Source organism: Drosophila serrata, unplaced genomic scaffold (assembly GCF_035046125.1).
Source record: "Drosophila serrata isolate PLE 108 unplaced genomic scaffold, ASM3504612v1 contig_100, whole genome shotgun sequence".
NCBI lineage: Eukaryota > Metazoa > Arthropoda > Insecta > Diptera > Drosophilidae > Drosophila > Drosophila serrata.
In genome coordinates, this window is record NW_028256998.1 from 189,251 (window position 1) to 207,294 (window position 18,044).

The window sequence follows — 18,044 nt, forward strand, 5'->3', positions numbered from 1 at the left end:
ATTCGATTGGCTTATAAGACGGCATTTTCTGCTGTCTAAGCGGCTTACTCAGCTTTGAAAATGTATTTAAACGAAGTTGCATTTTCAAGTTGCACACAAATGGAAAAGCTGCTGGCGAAATCAGCTTCGAAATATTTTATTTGCCGAGTTTCCTTGAGCTCAAATAAAAAATCAAGGACATCTGTTACGAGGCTGCTATCCCATTGTGGATGTGTGCATTCCCAGTGGACACAAGATTAACTCTTATTTCATGCAGACATAGTCAGGAGAAGAATACAAAAGTAGAAATGAAAGAAAATGTGTAATGACGCACAGGAGGGAAGGTGGCAGACAATAAAGATAAAAAATTGAAGACTTGGCTACTTAAAATAAGCTGCATTTCGGGGTTTAAAGAACATATTTGATGTGAATACAATATCTTGTTACCAATTTATAAATCAGTATTAATTTTATAGTCATATTACCACCACTGCCTTAATTCTTCACCTTAAAGGAAAATTTAAATGCAACTCTGCATAAGTTCCACCCTCGACACAGTCGCAGGAAAAGTTTTGCCCCTGAAATTTTTCGCTAAACGATGATGACGACTGTGAAGAGTCGCTGACATTCCTTCGTTGGCATAAGGGCTGCTGATCCACCTTGCGACACAGCATGCTGGTCCAATGCAACAGCTATTAATTTTGCATTGTTGCTGGTGCGGATTTTGTGGCATTTGTGACATCCGTGCAATGAAGTTGTGCCAGGGTCGCCTCACCTTTCACTCTCTGGTGTCAAATGACAGTGCCTGCTGCTATGTCTGCGAGTGTTTGCTCAGTCTAGACATTGTCTAGCTACCATTATCAACACATTTATATGAAATTTAATCTATAAACAGACATAAATATGGGAAGTGAAATAAGTTAGCTGGGCTTTTAGGTGCTTCTGGGGCATTTTGCATTATTCTTTTTTGGTATCGTCTGCCAATACAGATTTCATTCAGTGCCAATGAGCTGAACGTTTTGAGTTCACAAAGTTATAAAAAGCCCTCTTAAAGCTGTTCTACGGATGCTATTTTTCTATAGAATTCAATATTTCCCAGAAACGCTTACTCTAAAAGAAAGGACGTAGCCAAAAATTTATGAATTTTTATGGCTGCCACCCTGAGAATTAGCTACGTCTGTCAACTTAATACCTCCTGCTCCTCGTGGCTTCTGTAGCCATTTTGGTCCGTTGCTTTTTGCACCTCAAAAGTAAAAGCTATACCGAGAGCACACAAAAACCGACGTAGCACGCTTTCAACGTTCAATGTGTTTTGCATTCGTAAATAGTTTTTTTTATCCCTCCAAAACCCTCCTTCTGGGTAAAGGTGGAGCAGCTGCCGCCCTCTCTGGCAGGCAGGGCACGTTGTGGAGCGACTGACTGTCACCGGAAAGTTAATTTCGCGTTGTATTTATTATTTATGTGCATTACTTGGGCGCTCTTAGAGGATTTTCACTTACCGTCCGAGTTGGGTTTGGGAAGTTTTACTGATGGCGGTTTCAGCAAGAAAATCTCACCGTCATGCATGTGAAATCTTTATTAAAGGAAAAAATCGTATCCTTTAAGGGTAAATATGTTTAATGTTTCTTATTTTCAAGTTATCAACAATTGCAATGTTAGTTAATCATTGAAAAATTAAATAAGTATATAATAATGGCTTCTGTATGTCAATTTATATGTTTTAAAATGTTGTATAGTCACAAACCTACTTAACTCATTTTAACACAATCACTTCATAAAGGTATCTCTTATAATTAAATTGATGAAAAGTCCTCCAATCGATTTCTCCTACCTTGTAAAATGGTTCTCAATTGTTAGTATGTAGACTGCGATTTTCCTCCGAGACGTGTTCAGTAGAAAAGCTATTAGATTGTGTTAATTGGCAGGCGACAAAGAGAATCTTCGGTTCGTTATCCCTCCTACTTACATAAATGCGTATTAATTAACACTCATTTCAAAGTACGCTGGCTTCCTCCCGCTTATCGGCTTGCTCTTTGTGGGCAGGAAGGGGGAACTCGTTTGTTAACGTAATTATTCCGCAAATTTTGGTCTGTCAGTCTGTGGCTCCTTGTCGGTGTAAGGCCACGAGGCATGGAGGCATGGATTCGGAAAGGGTGCTGAAGTTGACGGAGGCGCTGGCGGGAAACACTTAAATTTACTTTAAATTAGAGCTCAAGTGGAACGGAGTGTCGAGGCAGCAGTTGGCCCAGCAGAAGCTGCCATCTGTCCTTGCGGCTGGTGAACAATGCGTCAAAGTGTTGTATGCAAATAGACCAAGTCGGGGAGGCTCCTCCAAATTCCCACCCAACCCTGTGGACGCTGTTCATCTTCGCTGCAAAATGGCGGATGCGCTCGACGGACATGTTTGATTACAAGTGCATGTTGTGCATGTATCATCGCGGCAAAGCCCTGGCCATGGCTGGCAGGACAAGAGCTGCATATTAAATGCAGGACATTAAGGCTCGGTCAGAGGCACAGAGCCTGAAGTAGCCTAGAGTGTAGGGGCCAAAATGCCTAGCTGCACTATAGTAGGAAATTGCATTGAGTTGATGAGGAATTGTTCGCGCACACAAAGCTGTCCACATAAAAATCATTACTAGTAGAGATTTATTTTACCCTATTTGAAATACTTAAGTACGTAACAACGGAAATAGCTTATAACCTAACTTAAAATATTCGCATTTACCAATATTTTTGTATGAACATTTTTTTCCACAGATCAAAGTTCAAAAAACTCATTACTTTGCCAAAATTCCATTCATTTGAATTCGGAAAGCTGTCCTATGTTAGTTTTAATTATGATAATATATCTGCATCCTCAATTTAAAATTAAAATTTTTGTCATTTTATTTTGGGAGTTTGGTATTTCGGTGACTGCAAAATTCTGCAAAATTCGTTTTACATTTTGTTCGGATTCCGAAACAGAAAGGGGCTTTAAAGACATATACATACATACATAGAATCGTACTTCGTACTGCTATTCTCTATGTCCTATTCACTACCAAAAATCAGTCATTTTTTATTCACTGCCTTGCCCTAAGCTTGTCATCAAATTTGGAATACCATACACATGAATGCTGAATCTATATCTGCTTTGATTTCTTGTATTTATGGGTTGCATTCTTATTCCATTTATCTATCTTGTACCCTTTGAGTGCCAGGCATAAATATTCCTGGAGGGAATACAATAATAAAATCGTCTGCCAAGTAAAAGGGTTATGTTTTCTGCCAGGCAAAATATTCCTAGTTCTCGTCTTAAGAGCTTCAACTACTACCTGAAGTTAAGCACTTTATAAATAATCAATTAGGATTTCACCCCGACTCCCCTGAGCGACAGACATTTGTGTTGGTTCACGGGAATAACTATTAGCCCCGACTATTCCAGCCATCAGGTCACCTTTTCCCTTTTTTTGCTTGGTTAATCGCTTATGTGGATGGGCTGAAACTTGTCCAGAAGAACCACTATCTATATGCCTTAGGACAACATAGTAAAAGTCTTTTTTCTAGGTCGCCTGGAAGATGTTGTGCCGAAATAGACCTGGGCAACACAAAGCATCAAAATAAATTTGCAAGTTTTGTTGCCCTTATTTCCTTTACCGATGTCTCGCTTGTCTGCAAAGTTTTCGGGCTTGAAAATACCATTGCCTACCTTCCGGCGTCAGTCAGTTTTATCAAATAGCGCCGTGCCGAAGGCAATAAGTGTCATATGCCCTGAACCTTTTGCGGAAGACACACTTCAAATGTCAGTTAATAAATTGCAAACGTTTTTCTGCGAATCGACAAACCAACTGCACTTAATGTCACCGCCAAACACACACACGATGCCTGCGCAGACAATAAAGTTGCCACTGTTGACATGGAGCGTGACAGTGTCGGGTCGGGAGGGGCCTACGACCTGCAACCCAATGCCGAGTCGCGTCGCGTCGCTTCAGACATTAACAAATAAAGTGCGCTAAATTATATGTGCCTTGCGGGCGAATAAGGAGAATGCTCTGTACCGCGTCCTCTCCTTAAACCTGTAAATAATACGGCAGGTTTCAACTGTAAATGGCGTCGTCTTCGTCTTCGTCGTCGACTAAGTTTTAATTACAAAAACTGCATTTACAACAGCTAGAGAATCAGAAGAGAAACAAATACCACGAACATTGTAGATTCTTTCTGTAAAGTATATACTATTGTATATCTATTAAAAAACCAACAAAACAATCAGTTTAATATTTACCAATAGTTTAACCAGCTAAAGAAGGAAAATCTGATCTCATTGAACCTTTTTAATGTGATGCAGAACAACCTCTTTCAATCGCTGGTCAAAATCAATAAATAAATATAACTACAAATGAACTTATGTAACATATATGTATATTCTTCTACTCGAATAGTATCGACTTGGCAACTTGATTTAATTATATAAAATACCAATGTTGGTAAGCAATCTATTATGGAACAAGTTGAGCTTATGAACGTTTAACAATTAACAGCAAATTGTTCAAGTGTTAAAGGTTCAATTTGATAATATTTTGATCCGTTTAAGAGTATCGAAGCAAACGCGATGCGAATTAAATCTTTCTCTTTGACGACACGACAAGCAGAGAAAGTTGCCGTCATGCATGCAACTAAGCAAAGTTCAAACTGACGCTGAATTGCACTTTGGCAACAAAACACGGGAAAAGTTTTCATCAGGTGCCTCAAGATGACCGTCGTACCCTTAGCTATCCCTTCCTAACATCTTGTCAGGACAATGTCGCCATTTTAATGCCCTTACTGGGTATTATTATTTCAAGCAAGGGTATGTAACACCACTGCAATTGGAAAACTGAAAAGGTATACAGAATTCTGCGATTTCACTCACGTTATTGATGATGCTCAACGGCCTCTGGACTTCAAATACAACAACTAACGATAATTGCAGAGCTTTCTAACGGCAGCGGAAAGAAAAAACTTTTTCAATTAAATTGATTCCCCCCTGCTGCTATCAATGCTATAAAAATTGTTTCTCCAATGCGTTGACAATTAATTGAATTTTACCTTGTCTCACGTTTAATGAGCAGCCTCCCTAATATGTATAGGTGTGTTACAGGCTTGGAAAAGTGACTAACAGGTGTAAAAGACTATCCTACACGTTCGTCCCATTACCTGACGCTGCTTGTAAGTTGGCCAGCGAAAGAAAGGTAAAAAGAAATTATATCTTTTTGGCTTTTGGATTTGTAAAGTTCTTTATAATGTTAGCCCGAAAAAAGGTATAAAAACTTTCAAGACTGCTCACCATTTTGATAATTAAAAGCTAAGTATTTATATATATAATTAAACTAGCTGTACCCTGTCACGTTTCTCTGTGGCATATTGTGGTTAAGAGGGCACTTCTGAATACATCAATGTTCCGGCAAAATCATCTTCCTGGCATAAGGTGAAGAAGGCAGTCAGAGTTGTCGCTGGCGGATTCAGGACTCTTTCTTGCACATTTCTTTCTGTGAAATATATACTTTGACCATTCTCCAAATGGACTGCCAAGTGAACTAAAGCTGGATAGCGTTCATGAATGGGGAACGAACAAATTCTCCATGCAACCTCGTTGCTGCTTTTGTATCTTCCAGCCTGGTATTGAGATATTTCATCGACAACTCGTACTGCATTGCTGTCCCAATTTTCTGCCTGAACACCAAAAACTGCCATATCGCTGCCTTTATTCACGTACTTGCAGATATTTTTAATCGATTTCACGGAATTGCAATATTCTACGTTGATGTGCGCTTTGTATGATTTTGACAATAGTGTTGAGTATGGAACCACCCAACGATTGTCTACCTCAATTTCACCAATTCTCATGTTTAAAGTTGCCGAAGTCCCTTCATCTTCAGTTGACCGTCTCCTATACAGAGGATATCCATCGTCCCCTGTTACGGTGTTGGCTGTAAATGCTCGAGGATATCGCTTGGAACACTTCCCGTCTACCATGCATGGTGAACTTCGGTTGAGGGTACCACATGGGCCATGGATCATGTTCTTGATGACAACTGCATGCAAATCTGTATCAACCTCTGCCCGTGGAATCTCAGCGCATATCACATTGTCAATTTCGTCTGGAGTAATTTTATCATACAGCCAAATCAGTATGTGCGCATGCGGCAATCCTCTCTTCTGACATTCTACTGAATACATCCAGCACCGCTCAGATCCCAAAACTCCATGTTTCACAATGAAATCCATCAGTGACTTGAGCTTTTGTCTAAAAACACGGGCTGTGATGTCATGCCTATCCCTATATGATTGTCCAGGAAATAACAGCTGAACTATCTCGTCCCAAGCTGGATTGCATGTGAAGGTGATAAATAAGTCTGGACGGCCGTAGCAACGAACATATGCCTGGGCATCTTGAGCATATTCATGCATGTGGCTCGGACTACCTATGTATGAGGATGGCAAAATCGTGAGCTTTCCAACGTTGGTTGTATTACGGTCATTCATCACAGCATCCCGCAAATGGATATATTCCTCGGACCGAAGTTTCTTCTGATTCAATCGGAGGAACAGCAAACGTTTCAATTTTTGCATACATATCGACAATGTACTGATGAAACAACTGACGACATTTTAATATATGATTGCAATCGGTCCTCCGAACCATTAACCTGTATGAGTAAAAGTTCATCGCGCAGCCGCGTCTCTTGGATGGAGGCCCGTTCTTCGTCAGTCATATTCGTAATCTTACGTCTTTTTGCTTCTGTATTGCGAATACAACGACCCAATCTCGACTTTTTTGGTGGCATGACTTCGTTTCTTACTGAACCTGAACAAAAAATAAAATTTGTATCTCCAATTTCTTCTTTCAATATGTTTTTAATGTTTGACAGGAAATGCTTTGATTTGCTTGTAGAGGGCGCAGTAGTAGGGGCACGGGGAAACGCTAAAAAAAATAGATATATTCGCAACCGCAGATAAGCTATCAACATCAAAAGTAGTCAATAACCGAGCTGGAACCTCAACGCATGTTCTCTAAAAATTTGGGCATAAACGGTTCAGAACTTTTCAAGTTTCTTCTTTCAATATGTTTTGAATGTTTGACAGGAAATGCTTTGATTCAGCTGGCTGCCTGTAGATGGCGCAGCAGTAGGGGCACTTGGAAACGCTAAAAAAATAGATATATTCGCCACCGCAGATAAGCTATCAACATCAAAAGTAGTCAATAACCGAGCTGGAACCTCAACGCATGTTGTGTAAAAATTTGGGCTTAAACGGTTCAGTACTTTTCGAGTCTATGAAGGATGTAGACACGAACAGAGCATTTTTATATATATAGATAGGAACCAAAATCTTTTCAATATCAGTCTGCTAATTAAAGTAATTTATATAGTATAGCTATAAAAAACATATCATTCTTTTGGCCCTTCTTTCAAAGGATCACATATTGTTGAATGTTATAAAGTCAACGATATCTCCATGTTTGGCTTTAATAGTCCGAGTAAACTTAAACGAGCTTCCACATGGCTGCTACCAGTGTTCTGTTAGATCTAGTTGGCAAATCTAGCCAATTCTTATAGCAGGGATCTCAGTATCCAATACTAAAATCGAATGGGAATCGACTGCAATTCGTCAGTTCCGACTGAAAATTCATTCCGTTTCCCATCTCAATAATGGTCAAGTTGCATACGCGCATCTTTCGGAACTGGACTCACTGCAATTCCCGCACAACAAACTGAGATGCCACTCGGCCGCCTTTTGTTAGTCGTCCTTGGCTTGCGAAAAGGACGTTCCATGTCACGTTGCCAGTAGCATGGTCTGTTTTGAAATCTCTGGTTTAATGGCGTGGAAAATTGGAAAACCTTTGTCTGCTACGCTCGGCTCGGCTCGGCTGGGATAAACTCGGCTCGTCTTGGTCCTGGTCCTGGCCTCGACTTGTCTCCGTCTGCTTTGTGGCAGCTGTTCGGACTTGACTTCTGGGCCCAATTCTTATATTTGGACGGGATGCAATTGCTGTGGCAGCCAGCGTTGAACGAGTGCCAAATAACTTTTCTCAGGTGCTCGAAAATTGCATCTAATGAGTGCCATAAATTAGTGCCAACTTTGGTGCAGATGGGATCTTCCTGGCCCTGAATTGTTGGTGGCGTACATTTACAGCTCCCGGCCTTTCCATCCTTGGTGTGCATTTTTAATGAAGTTTGGCACGCTGCGGTTTTCCCGACTGCTCAAGTTGCTGCCACGCCCACATATTTACTGGTTAAATTTGCGAAAAGGCTCAAGTTGCTTCTCTTTATGCAAAAAAAAAAACAAAAAAAAAAAAAGACGGCGGAACTTGGCATCCTCAGCTGGGCTTTACCATTATATGTGTGTGTCTACAAAGTGGTTTTAATTAGTTGTGTTAGCTTTCTGCAAGCTGGAAGTCGTGTGTGCAACACGTTGAGTGTTAATTTCGTTGGACGTGTTGAGTTTCCTGCCTTTATGTGAATCATGAAACATAAAATTCGTGCAAATGTTGCCTACGGCTATATTATTATGCCCTTGCAGGGTGTTATGATTGCCCTTCGACCCCAAAAACACCACCTGATTAATGAAATACATCTGGATAACCAGAAGAAGCATTTATTGCATTTGTTTTCCTATTAATTACCTTTTTGCCAAGTCCCCATACTAAATTTTAATTTAAAATAATACAGCACTTTTTATTATGGATATTTACAAACTTATGCTCAAAGTTAACTGCCTAACTTAATTGTAAACTGTTCTCGAATATTGACTTAAAGTTTCAAAACTGACTTTGAAGCCAAATTTGGCTACAATACTATACCTTTGCAGGGTATTTTAATTTCCGACCCTATAAATCATATACATATTTTATATTCATGATAAGCACAAAAAGCCGAATCGTTCTCGTAATGTCTTGTTAAAAAAAAGAATTTGTATCCATTTTTTGAAAACTTTAAAAGTATGTATATAACGGTGTTACCAAAGTAAAAATGCATTAATTTTAGTTCGCAAAGCATTCCTATGTTCGTGTTTAACAGGTTAACAAATCTGCGTTCTCAGTTTTAAATTTAAAAAACTTAAAATGACTGAAATTATAACGCCATTCTTTGAGCAGATATTTATCTATATTTTTATATGATAATTTTTTTCTACAAACCAAAGATTAAAAATGTCATAGTTAAGCCAAAAATGCGTTAATTATAGTTCGGAGTTTTCCTATGTTTATTTTTTATAGGTTTACAACTCTGCATACTCAGTTTAAAACCCCAAATTTGTGTCAATTTTTGAAAATTTTAACGATGTAACCCCTTATAGTTCTTTGAAATAATCGATAAAATTTGAAAAAATTGTTTTTCTCTAAATTATAGCTAGTTCGATTCGTCTCTTCTTGCTGATCAAGAATATATATGATTTATGGGGTAGGAAATGACTCCTTCACTGCATTACAAGCTTCTGATTGAAATTATAATACTCCATACTTAGTTAAGACCCCAAATTTTTGTAAATTTTTGTATATTTTAAATTTAATGTACTTTTATTTCAATATATGTATCTATGTATTTTAAGAGTATGTAGATATTTTAACCTTATAAAAACTAACCTAGAACTGCTAGTCGAACTAAACTTAGTGCTTTTTTGGCTTAGTTATGATATTTGAAAAACTTAGATTTACGGTTAAAAGTAGCATATAATAATATCGATTTAATAAATCTTGAATAAACATATGAAGGTCAAAAGTCATACATATTTATGTTGCTATCAAATTCTGAATCAATTCATGGTATAAAAACCGAATTTCTTGTATTTTAAATATTTACAAACATCTATTTTCAAATTTCTTGTAAGTTGCTTCTTAAAGAAGGAAAAAGCTATTAATAAGAGCTTCTAAAAAACCTTACCTCACTAATGTTTTAGGCTACATTTTGAAAAGGCGGAAAATCTTATGATATACTGTTTTATATGTATGCTGTACATAAAATTTCGCTTTAAGGGCTAACCATTTTTTATAGTATTATTACTTACAGAGTCCCCGATGCCTATGCGTGCTTTTACAAAACAGCATATGTAAAATGTGATTTCAGGCAAGTGACATTCGTGATACGGACCAGAAATAAGGCCAAGCTCGGGGATCGAAGCTTAAAGTACCCTTGCATCTAAATTGTTAATTTTGAGTCTGTATATAAAACATAGAGATGAATTTTAAATGTAAGTATTTGTCACTTACGATTTATGAAGCAGGGAACTGTAAAAATGTTACATTTCGATATTGAAAATTTATATATTTGCTTAATTATTATATATAAATATATTGTTTTATAATATAATTTAGGCTTTTAAACAACCTTTTCAAAAGCAATTTTCTTAACAGAGTTTCACCGACAAAAAAGTCCATAAAATGCAGAAAAAAATATTGAAATATTAAAGAGTTCCAAAATATATATACCCTTTTCAAGGGTATACAAGTCGCACACATGCGAACGTGTGGCAGGTGCAAGAAACCCTGGAAGCAGGGCGACAAGTCAGGCCCAAAATGTCAGCAGAAGTCAAAACCATAAGTCAAACCACAACATATGAATCAAGGAAACCGATGTTGATGCGTGTATTTGCGGAGTTGGTTTCAAAGTCTTACTGAGCGAAACCAAAACACATTTTCTATTTTCAAATATTCACATTAAAGTTAAAGGGTTTTAATACAAACACCATGATTGACCATTCCCAAAATTTGTGTATATGCCAAGGTTCAATGAATGTTTACCTCCAGGAAATCAACTATAATTTGAGCCTTTTAATGTCGTCCCCCGCTCGTTTCTCAATGCACAGGCAGGATGTCCGGCCGGACACACACATAGTCCTTGGGGGCTCGAGAGAATGAATGCGCTGATTTATGGCACCCCCCGATGCAAATGGGAAAACGCATGATAATTACGATTTACCCCCACTCACACGCTCTTTGTGAACTTTGGCTGTCATTTCCTAGCTGCCCAGCAACAGAAAACAAATGCAATATAATCCAACTCGGAGATGTGAACCCAGCAATCAACTGGTGTCTCAGTTTCCATTAGAGGAAGCCCCAGCCCACAAGCCCTCGCTCTCACAGGCTTCTCGCTTCTCGTTCCTGATGCACCTGGGCAACGACATCAGCGAGGAAAAACCATCCCCACAAGATTTGCCGCCACGACTGGCAGCCAAATAACCCAAAACAAAAGGAAATATCCCCGGTGAGAGCCAGAGAGCGAGAGAAAAATGTCCTGGAATCCAGAAGTCCTGGCGGTGGGTTCCCCTACAGAGAGAAGTCCTTTTTGGGAACTTTCCCCTGAACACAGTGCCAGGTTTACTCGACAGATAGAACTCATTTTATTCTTAGACATATCCTTTCATGGACTTATATTATATATACGTCCCCTAGTTGGTAAAGACATCGGAATGTCATTGTAATTCACGATGAAAGTAAAAAAAATATAGGGAAGGCAACCTTCGGTCAAGTTGATTGCCAAAGTTTAGCCTATAATTTAACTCTGGCTGACTACCTAGGCTCACCATGCAATTATTTCATACTATTATTCATACTTCCCTTACCTCTTTGGAGACCCTCCTTACATACTAACCACTGCAATTACGAATCGAGTTTCCGTATTGGACAGTCTAATAGCTGTAATAAGTTATTATTACTAATACCCATAACATACAGCATAGGAAGCATTTATGGAAATTAAATGCAGTCACCAACAAGATTGAATCCTGAAAAATAAATGTTAGCCAAAATGAGCAAGGGTCGCAGGAAGGAGCAGAAGCCATGGCAACCCTTAATGCGTTGTCCGGATTAAATTCCCGAACCATACGTCAACGCTCAAAGGGGGTTACCGAGGAGATACACAGAAATAATCTGATAAATTTCATATTGTATCCTTAATTTTAACAAATATAGTGGATATAAGTAATCGATATAATAATCAAAATAATAAAAGTGTACCTCCTTAATAAGGAAATTTCAGTATATTTTATTAGCTTTATTAAATAATTGCAAACATTATCACCCTTAAAAGACTATACCTGATTTGTTTAGCTATAAAGAATCATGAATTATTTCGGGAAGAAACAATTAATTGCAAACATTCAAAGAAAATACCCCTTTTCTGTCTAAAAACATACGATATAGATTAAATCCTTAGGGTTCTTTTTTATATCCTTCAGAGAGGTTTCCAAACCCTTTGTGCTTCCTGTACCACTATTCAGTTTCGGTTATATTTCTTCTCTGTGTAGGGACACAGATTGGCGGCAATGGCACACGCAAATGGCATGAGCAAAAATAAACTGATAAGCGACAGCCTGAAAAAACAATGTGCAGAGCTCTCGGCGAGGGCCTGGGCTTGGTGGGAATTATGCGGAGATCCCCGCAGCGCAACACAAGTAAAAATATGTTGCATGCGACAGCGGCACAAACAAATAAACATGCCAACGGACAAACAGACAAAGAGACAAACCGACCAGCAAACTGACAAATGAATTCGCGACAATGAGAGAGAGCTACAGTGGGTGGAAGGAAGGGGTCCTGGGTGGTGAATGTCGCCATTCCTGCAATGGAAATCAATTATTCATGCGCTCGGCCACGCAGCTAAAAAGTATGCAAAGCCTTCGCCTCGTCCTGTGTGACTCTCAACAGTATGCAACAGTTTTCGGCAGGAACGTATCCCCATGCTCGATACAACTCGTCCTCCTTTTGGACAGAGCTCAGTCCGGGATAGAAATGATGATGATGATGGTGATGGTGATGGCATTTGTTTGTGTTTGATTTACGCCAACTGTGATTAAAGGGCAGCCGAATCAGTCTAGGCCCTAGCTAGTCCTAGAAAAAAAAGATGAAAGCGTCGTGCAGCCGACTATAATGAAATTTAAGGGACGAGAAATTGCTGGTATAACTAAGGAGCTCACCCAACGAATAGATTTTGCCTAAAACATAATAAAATTTTAAATAAAAGTATAAATTTTCAAAAGAATAAGTTTATAAAATATATACTTGATTGCTCCTGAACTTTATTTAAAAGAATGTGAACAATCTACAGGTAATTAAAAACACATTTGTTGTTAAAATGTAATCTCAATGCATTACCACTTACTGTAAATAGCTTAGCACCCAAAAGGGTTTTATGAAACATAATTTTTGTTTACAAATTTCAGATTTATTCATAATAATTAATTTTAAATCCATATCAAAGTTCGAATCTTTTGAGCTCAGTCATCGGTTGAGCATCTAAAGCGTATTTCACATAGAGGATTACCCCCATAAATAGAGTATTTGAACAACTAAAGGACTACTGGAGGGTACTAATTAAATCTCGCCACCGGCAACGTCGTCTACTGGGAGTGGATGTCCGTCGATGCACAGATAGGAAGCCAGCGTTACTCAGCTTAGGAAAATCGGATGCTCTCACAAAGTCTTCTTTGCCGGCAGGCTCAACGGGCGGAAGGTGGTGGTCGGGAGCATCGGAAATAGGGAAAACAGTGCTGCATGCTTTCAGGCGTAAAGTGTTTGATTATGGTCATTTATTCGGTGCGTCGTCTGTCAGTGTTGTGTCTACTTTTTGGAATCACATGTGTGTGTGTGTTCGAGCGACTCCATTATCCTTTTGTCTCGTCTGGGAACGGGGTTGCCATGGAATTCGGCTGTCCTGTATTCTGGTTGTTTATGTCTGAACGTACGATTAAAATCGCATACATCAGCGTCGCCTAATGGCGGGAGGAGAGGAGAATCCATGGCTTCATTTTCCGGGGGCAGTTTGGCTCGTCTGGCCTGGTCACTAATTTGTGTCCAATCGCGCATTTAAGCGCCGTTGTTTATTAATGCAGTTCGTTTAACGAAACGCAACGCCACATTTATTCCACATATATATGTACATATGTATAAAAAATAACGCCCACAAAAGCCATTGAGTTGAGAGGGGAGAAAAGGTAATCCAGATTGGGCTTAAAAAGCATGTGCCCATTTCAGAGTACTCTTACATATTAACAAACAGGTATTTGACACCACAAAGGATATACATACAAGTGCGAATGTGGATTTTTGATCAGCATCAAAAATTACTAGGTTCAGTTAAGTGAAAACTGGGTCTATTGAAACATTCTGAACATTCTTCTGAAACATTATTATAAACATGTTAAAAGGATTTCAAAATGGTGATTTCTGTAGCACCTCATATATAATAATATCCTAAAATAAACATACTTTTAAATACTTTCTTTTAGCACTAAAAATTAAAGTGACTGGACTACAAAATGGGATATTTTTTCTTCATTTTGATCCCAAGCTCTACGATACGCATCAACAGTTGTTTTTTTGGCTACAAATTCAGCGTTCGCGGGTCGGGGGTCAGGATCCTAGAGGCCACAAACAAAACGCAATGTTTCGTGGAAGGCCAACCGAGTTTGGCTCTTCGCCTTTGAGTTGCCTGCGGCTAAACATTCTCTGTATGCAGTTAGCTCCGCATGTCACGTGTTTTTCCAGTTTACAGTTCATGACGGCTTAATTAACTCGCATGTTAATGCTCATACCAGGTGCAGTGCGGGTATACTCCCTTCCAGATTCGTTCACATTCATCTGTATAAGCCTCTGGAACTTAAAGACTCAAATGAGGAGATGGGATTGAAATTTTTCACGCATGCATACGTATACGTATTTCCGAATGATGAACCATTTTGATAATTTAAGTTGAAGTTACATTTTTATACCCTTGTTATATTATTATATCAGTCAGAAGCTTGCAATGGAGCGAAGAAGTCATTTAAGGCCGTATATTCCAAATATATTATTGATAAAAATTTGTTTTTTAATTTTATAAGGGGTTACATCGTTGGAATTGTGAAAATGTGACAAAAAAACTTAACTTAACAAAAAGGAGTAGAAAGTCAATAACCAAAAAAATACCATTAATGCATTAATTCAAACATTTATAGAAGTTTACTTAAGTACTAAGGAATATTTAAAAAATGCATTCGCCTCAAAAAATATGAAAAAATTATTGAACTATTAGTAATTAATTTCCTTATATAAGAATATGGAATATATTTATACATATATTTATGTAAACTAAACCTGATTAATACCCAATACTTAAACCTACTCCGAAGAAAGGATACTGGTAAAATTCCGGAAAAAGTTGGGAAAAGTGTAAACAGAATGGTATAAATTTCCCAATGAACACAGAATTGTAATGGGAAATGGAAATGGAAATTTTTACTGTAAGCAAAAGCTCCGCCAACAAAAAAGCTCATCTTTTTGATTGGAAATTGGAAGATTTTCTAGAAGTATCAAATACCCATTCCTTGCTTTGCAATTACATTTAATTTCAAATCAAGCTTCTTAAAATCCTCATTCAAATCTACGTTCCCAGTATCCTTCTTCAAATAAAACGAAAAGGCGGAGTGCTATGCCTGATACAATTAGGACATTTTATCCTTATTAATTATCGCAGGCAATGTACCTTCGTATTTCTATCTAACCCAAGTGAATTGCCAACTGTGTATAACAATAAACTCGTCTTTATGGCTACAACAATATAATCCTTTTGACTAAAACAAGTAAACCGTCCTATTAGTAAGTCAACCCAGTACGCCGGCGCGTTCAAAGTGTGGCAGCGTATAACGAAGGGTATCCGCCAGTCGTCGCGACCCAAACATTTGACGCACCTTTTGCTTGGCAAAGTCCGCATCCTTGAAGTTCTCCAGGTTGTTGTCGGCCGTCTGGGCCTTGTCCTGGCTAACAGTAGGGAAGATGCCGTAGCTGGCGAAGAAGCCGTAGGCCTCGCGGCGATTCACCTCCTCCAGGATCTGTTCGTAGCTGGGCACAGGTACACCTAGGTCGAGGCTTAGCAGCGTGTCGGAAAGGCGGGCATGGTACGTACGTAGGAGCTGGGGCCGCCGGTGGCGAAGCACCTCGAGGTTGAGGCTGGTATAGAAGAAATAGTTGAGGTCGATGCCCGGGCTGCCCCACACGCTTAGCTGGAAGTCGATGAAGATAATGTCCTGCGGCCGTTTCGCCGAATCGTACTTAAAGAGGAAGTTATTAACCCAAAGGTCGCCATGGTTAAGAACCTTGATTTCCTTCTCCTGCGGGGCCTGACTGCGGACTAAATTGGCTCGCTGGTCTTGCATATACTTTCCGATTTTGTCAGCGATGCGTTCGTAGCCGGGCCAAGAGCTCACTAGGGTGTGGAGTTCCTGGCCATTGCCCGAGAAAAAGCGCATCAACAGACCATCGTCCTTTGCTAGACCCTCCGGTGAGAGCATTCCATCACCATAGGCCTCGAAAATATGGGGATCCTATCCGAAGTCCGTTTTAGTAAGGTTAGCATGTATTCTTTATTTAAACTTACCAGTACCGCCAGGGCCATGGAGGTGGCATGGAACTCACCCAGGCGCTCCATGACCAGACGACAATGGTCCTCATCCAAGCCCAGCTCACGAGAGGCCATTATATAGCCCAACTGACCCAGATCCTCGAACACCAAGCTGCTCTCCGGCAGTTTGATGCAGTGATAGAGTCTGAAATGATAAGCATTATATTTAATATATTAATTATTATTATATATATTTATTATTTATATTTTATTTATATTTTATTATTATATATTTAATATTAATTTCTTATATATTATTTATTATATTAATTATGACTTACTTGGGTCCAAAGCGCCGCTTGCACTGCATCAGCAGCTCCAGCCGGGGCAGCACCTCATGATACGTAATCTTCTCTTTCAGGTAGACCTGTAGGTCCTCAATAAATTCCACCGAATCCAGGCGAGGAATGTGCTTTACGATGAACATAAGGTGTTGCTCCGCTTGGCCGGGATGTCTGAACGATATCTTCACCCGGAAAATCTGGCTGCAGTAGTTCTCTCCCGTGCTGCTGCCCATTCGTATGTGAATGGCCAGCGGATGGACCTTCGCCGTCCGCAGGGCGGTCTCCAGCACTTCCTCGAAGAAGACCACGTCCAGGTAACTGGGCAGAGCGGTCACCTCCGCATCGCAGACAATACTACACATTTTGCGATCGTTTGAGAAGTAGCCAGCAAACGATGCTCAATTTATATACGACTCGGCAAATTATAGTGCTGGCCCGGTTGATTCCAGCGTCGGAATTAGTTACATATGCACATATATGTCACACATGGCTATAATATATACTTCATCTCAGTTGGAATTCTCTTAATAGGCGACAACAAGTTCTCTAACTTTTCGGTATTCTCAAAACACGCAACGCCCGGAGATGTCGACCTTTCGCATGCGTGTTTCACTAGTAATTCAATTTCCTGAATTCAACTTTGCTAATAACAATTTGTTCTCATCTTTCTCTGGCCAGATCCCACTCGCGATGATTGGCAGTCAATTATCTTATCAAGTGTTTGTCCGTACAAAATATATGCATAATATCGATTTAGTTAGTTGATAACAAAGCTTAACGTTCAAGTGCTAGTTAGACCTTTCTTACTAAACAAACACAATTAGAGTGCCGTTTTAATTTACTATTAAAAGCAATTATTTGATAAAATATATCACTGTCAAAAGGATAACTCATTTATAACGTTGGCATAAAAGTTTCTCATCTCTGATGTTCGCGACTTTCCAGTGGGGACGATGTTATACCTATTAAATATTTATTGCGCTTATTGAATTAATTAAAACAGAATCAACGACCTACTGATTGATAACTGAAAATATTATACATTTTCCAGTAACATCATGCATATATAAAAAATTGTTTTATTACTTTTTTCTTTGTGTTACACTTAACTAATTACTTTATAAATCTCAATCTCTCAATTCACTTAACACCCGATGGTAACTAACAAATGATTTATGTAATTTTACGGCAAGAATGATATAAGAATAATTTGTTGTGTTTCATTTATAAATTGTAATATAATTAAAAACGTATTCTATTCTATGATTTCCGTTTGATGACTTGTATAATTCACTAACATGACGATGGGATTTTGAACCTAGACACCGAGAGAATATTTTATATTCTCAATAAAATGATTGTTATTTAAGATAATTATCACGTTCCATTTTGA

At 38.8% G+C, this 18,044-nt stretch overlaps 1 protein-coding gene across 1 annotated transcript; it reads right to left on the minus strand.

The window, feature by feature from the left end:
• Window positions 1-15,394: 15,394 nt before the first annotated feature.
• On the minus strand, window positions 15,395-17,680 carry LOC110183296 (uncharacterized). The gene is made up of 3 exons (XM_020951534.2): window positions 16,649-17,680; window positions 16,344-16,512; window positions 15,395-16,290 (listed from the first exon to the last, which is right to left on the minus strand). Exons 1-3 carry the CDS (start codon window positions 17,011-17,013, stop codon window positions 15,571-15,573), a joined length of 1,254 nt encoding a protein of 417 aa, XP_020807193.2. The 5' UTR covers window positions 17,014-17,680; the 3' UTR covers window positions 15,395-15,570.
• Window positions 17,681-18,044: the final 364 nt, after the last annotated feature.

Excerpts from the sequence above, each read along its gene's own strand:
- LOC110183296 (XM_020951534.2), bottom strand. The coding sequence starts at position 17,013 with ATGTGTAGTATTGTCTGCGATGCGGAGGTGACCGCTCTGCCCAGTTAC. Across the intron at positions 16,513-16,648 it reads AAGCGGCGCTTTGGACCCAA|ACTCTATCACTGCATCAAAC; the intron begins GTAAGTCATAAT and ends TTATCATTTCAG. Across the intron at positions 16,291-16,343 it reads CCATGGCCCTGGCGGTACTG|GATCCCCATATTTTCGAGGC; the intron begins GTAAGTTTAAAT and ends GACTTCGGATAG.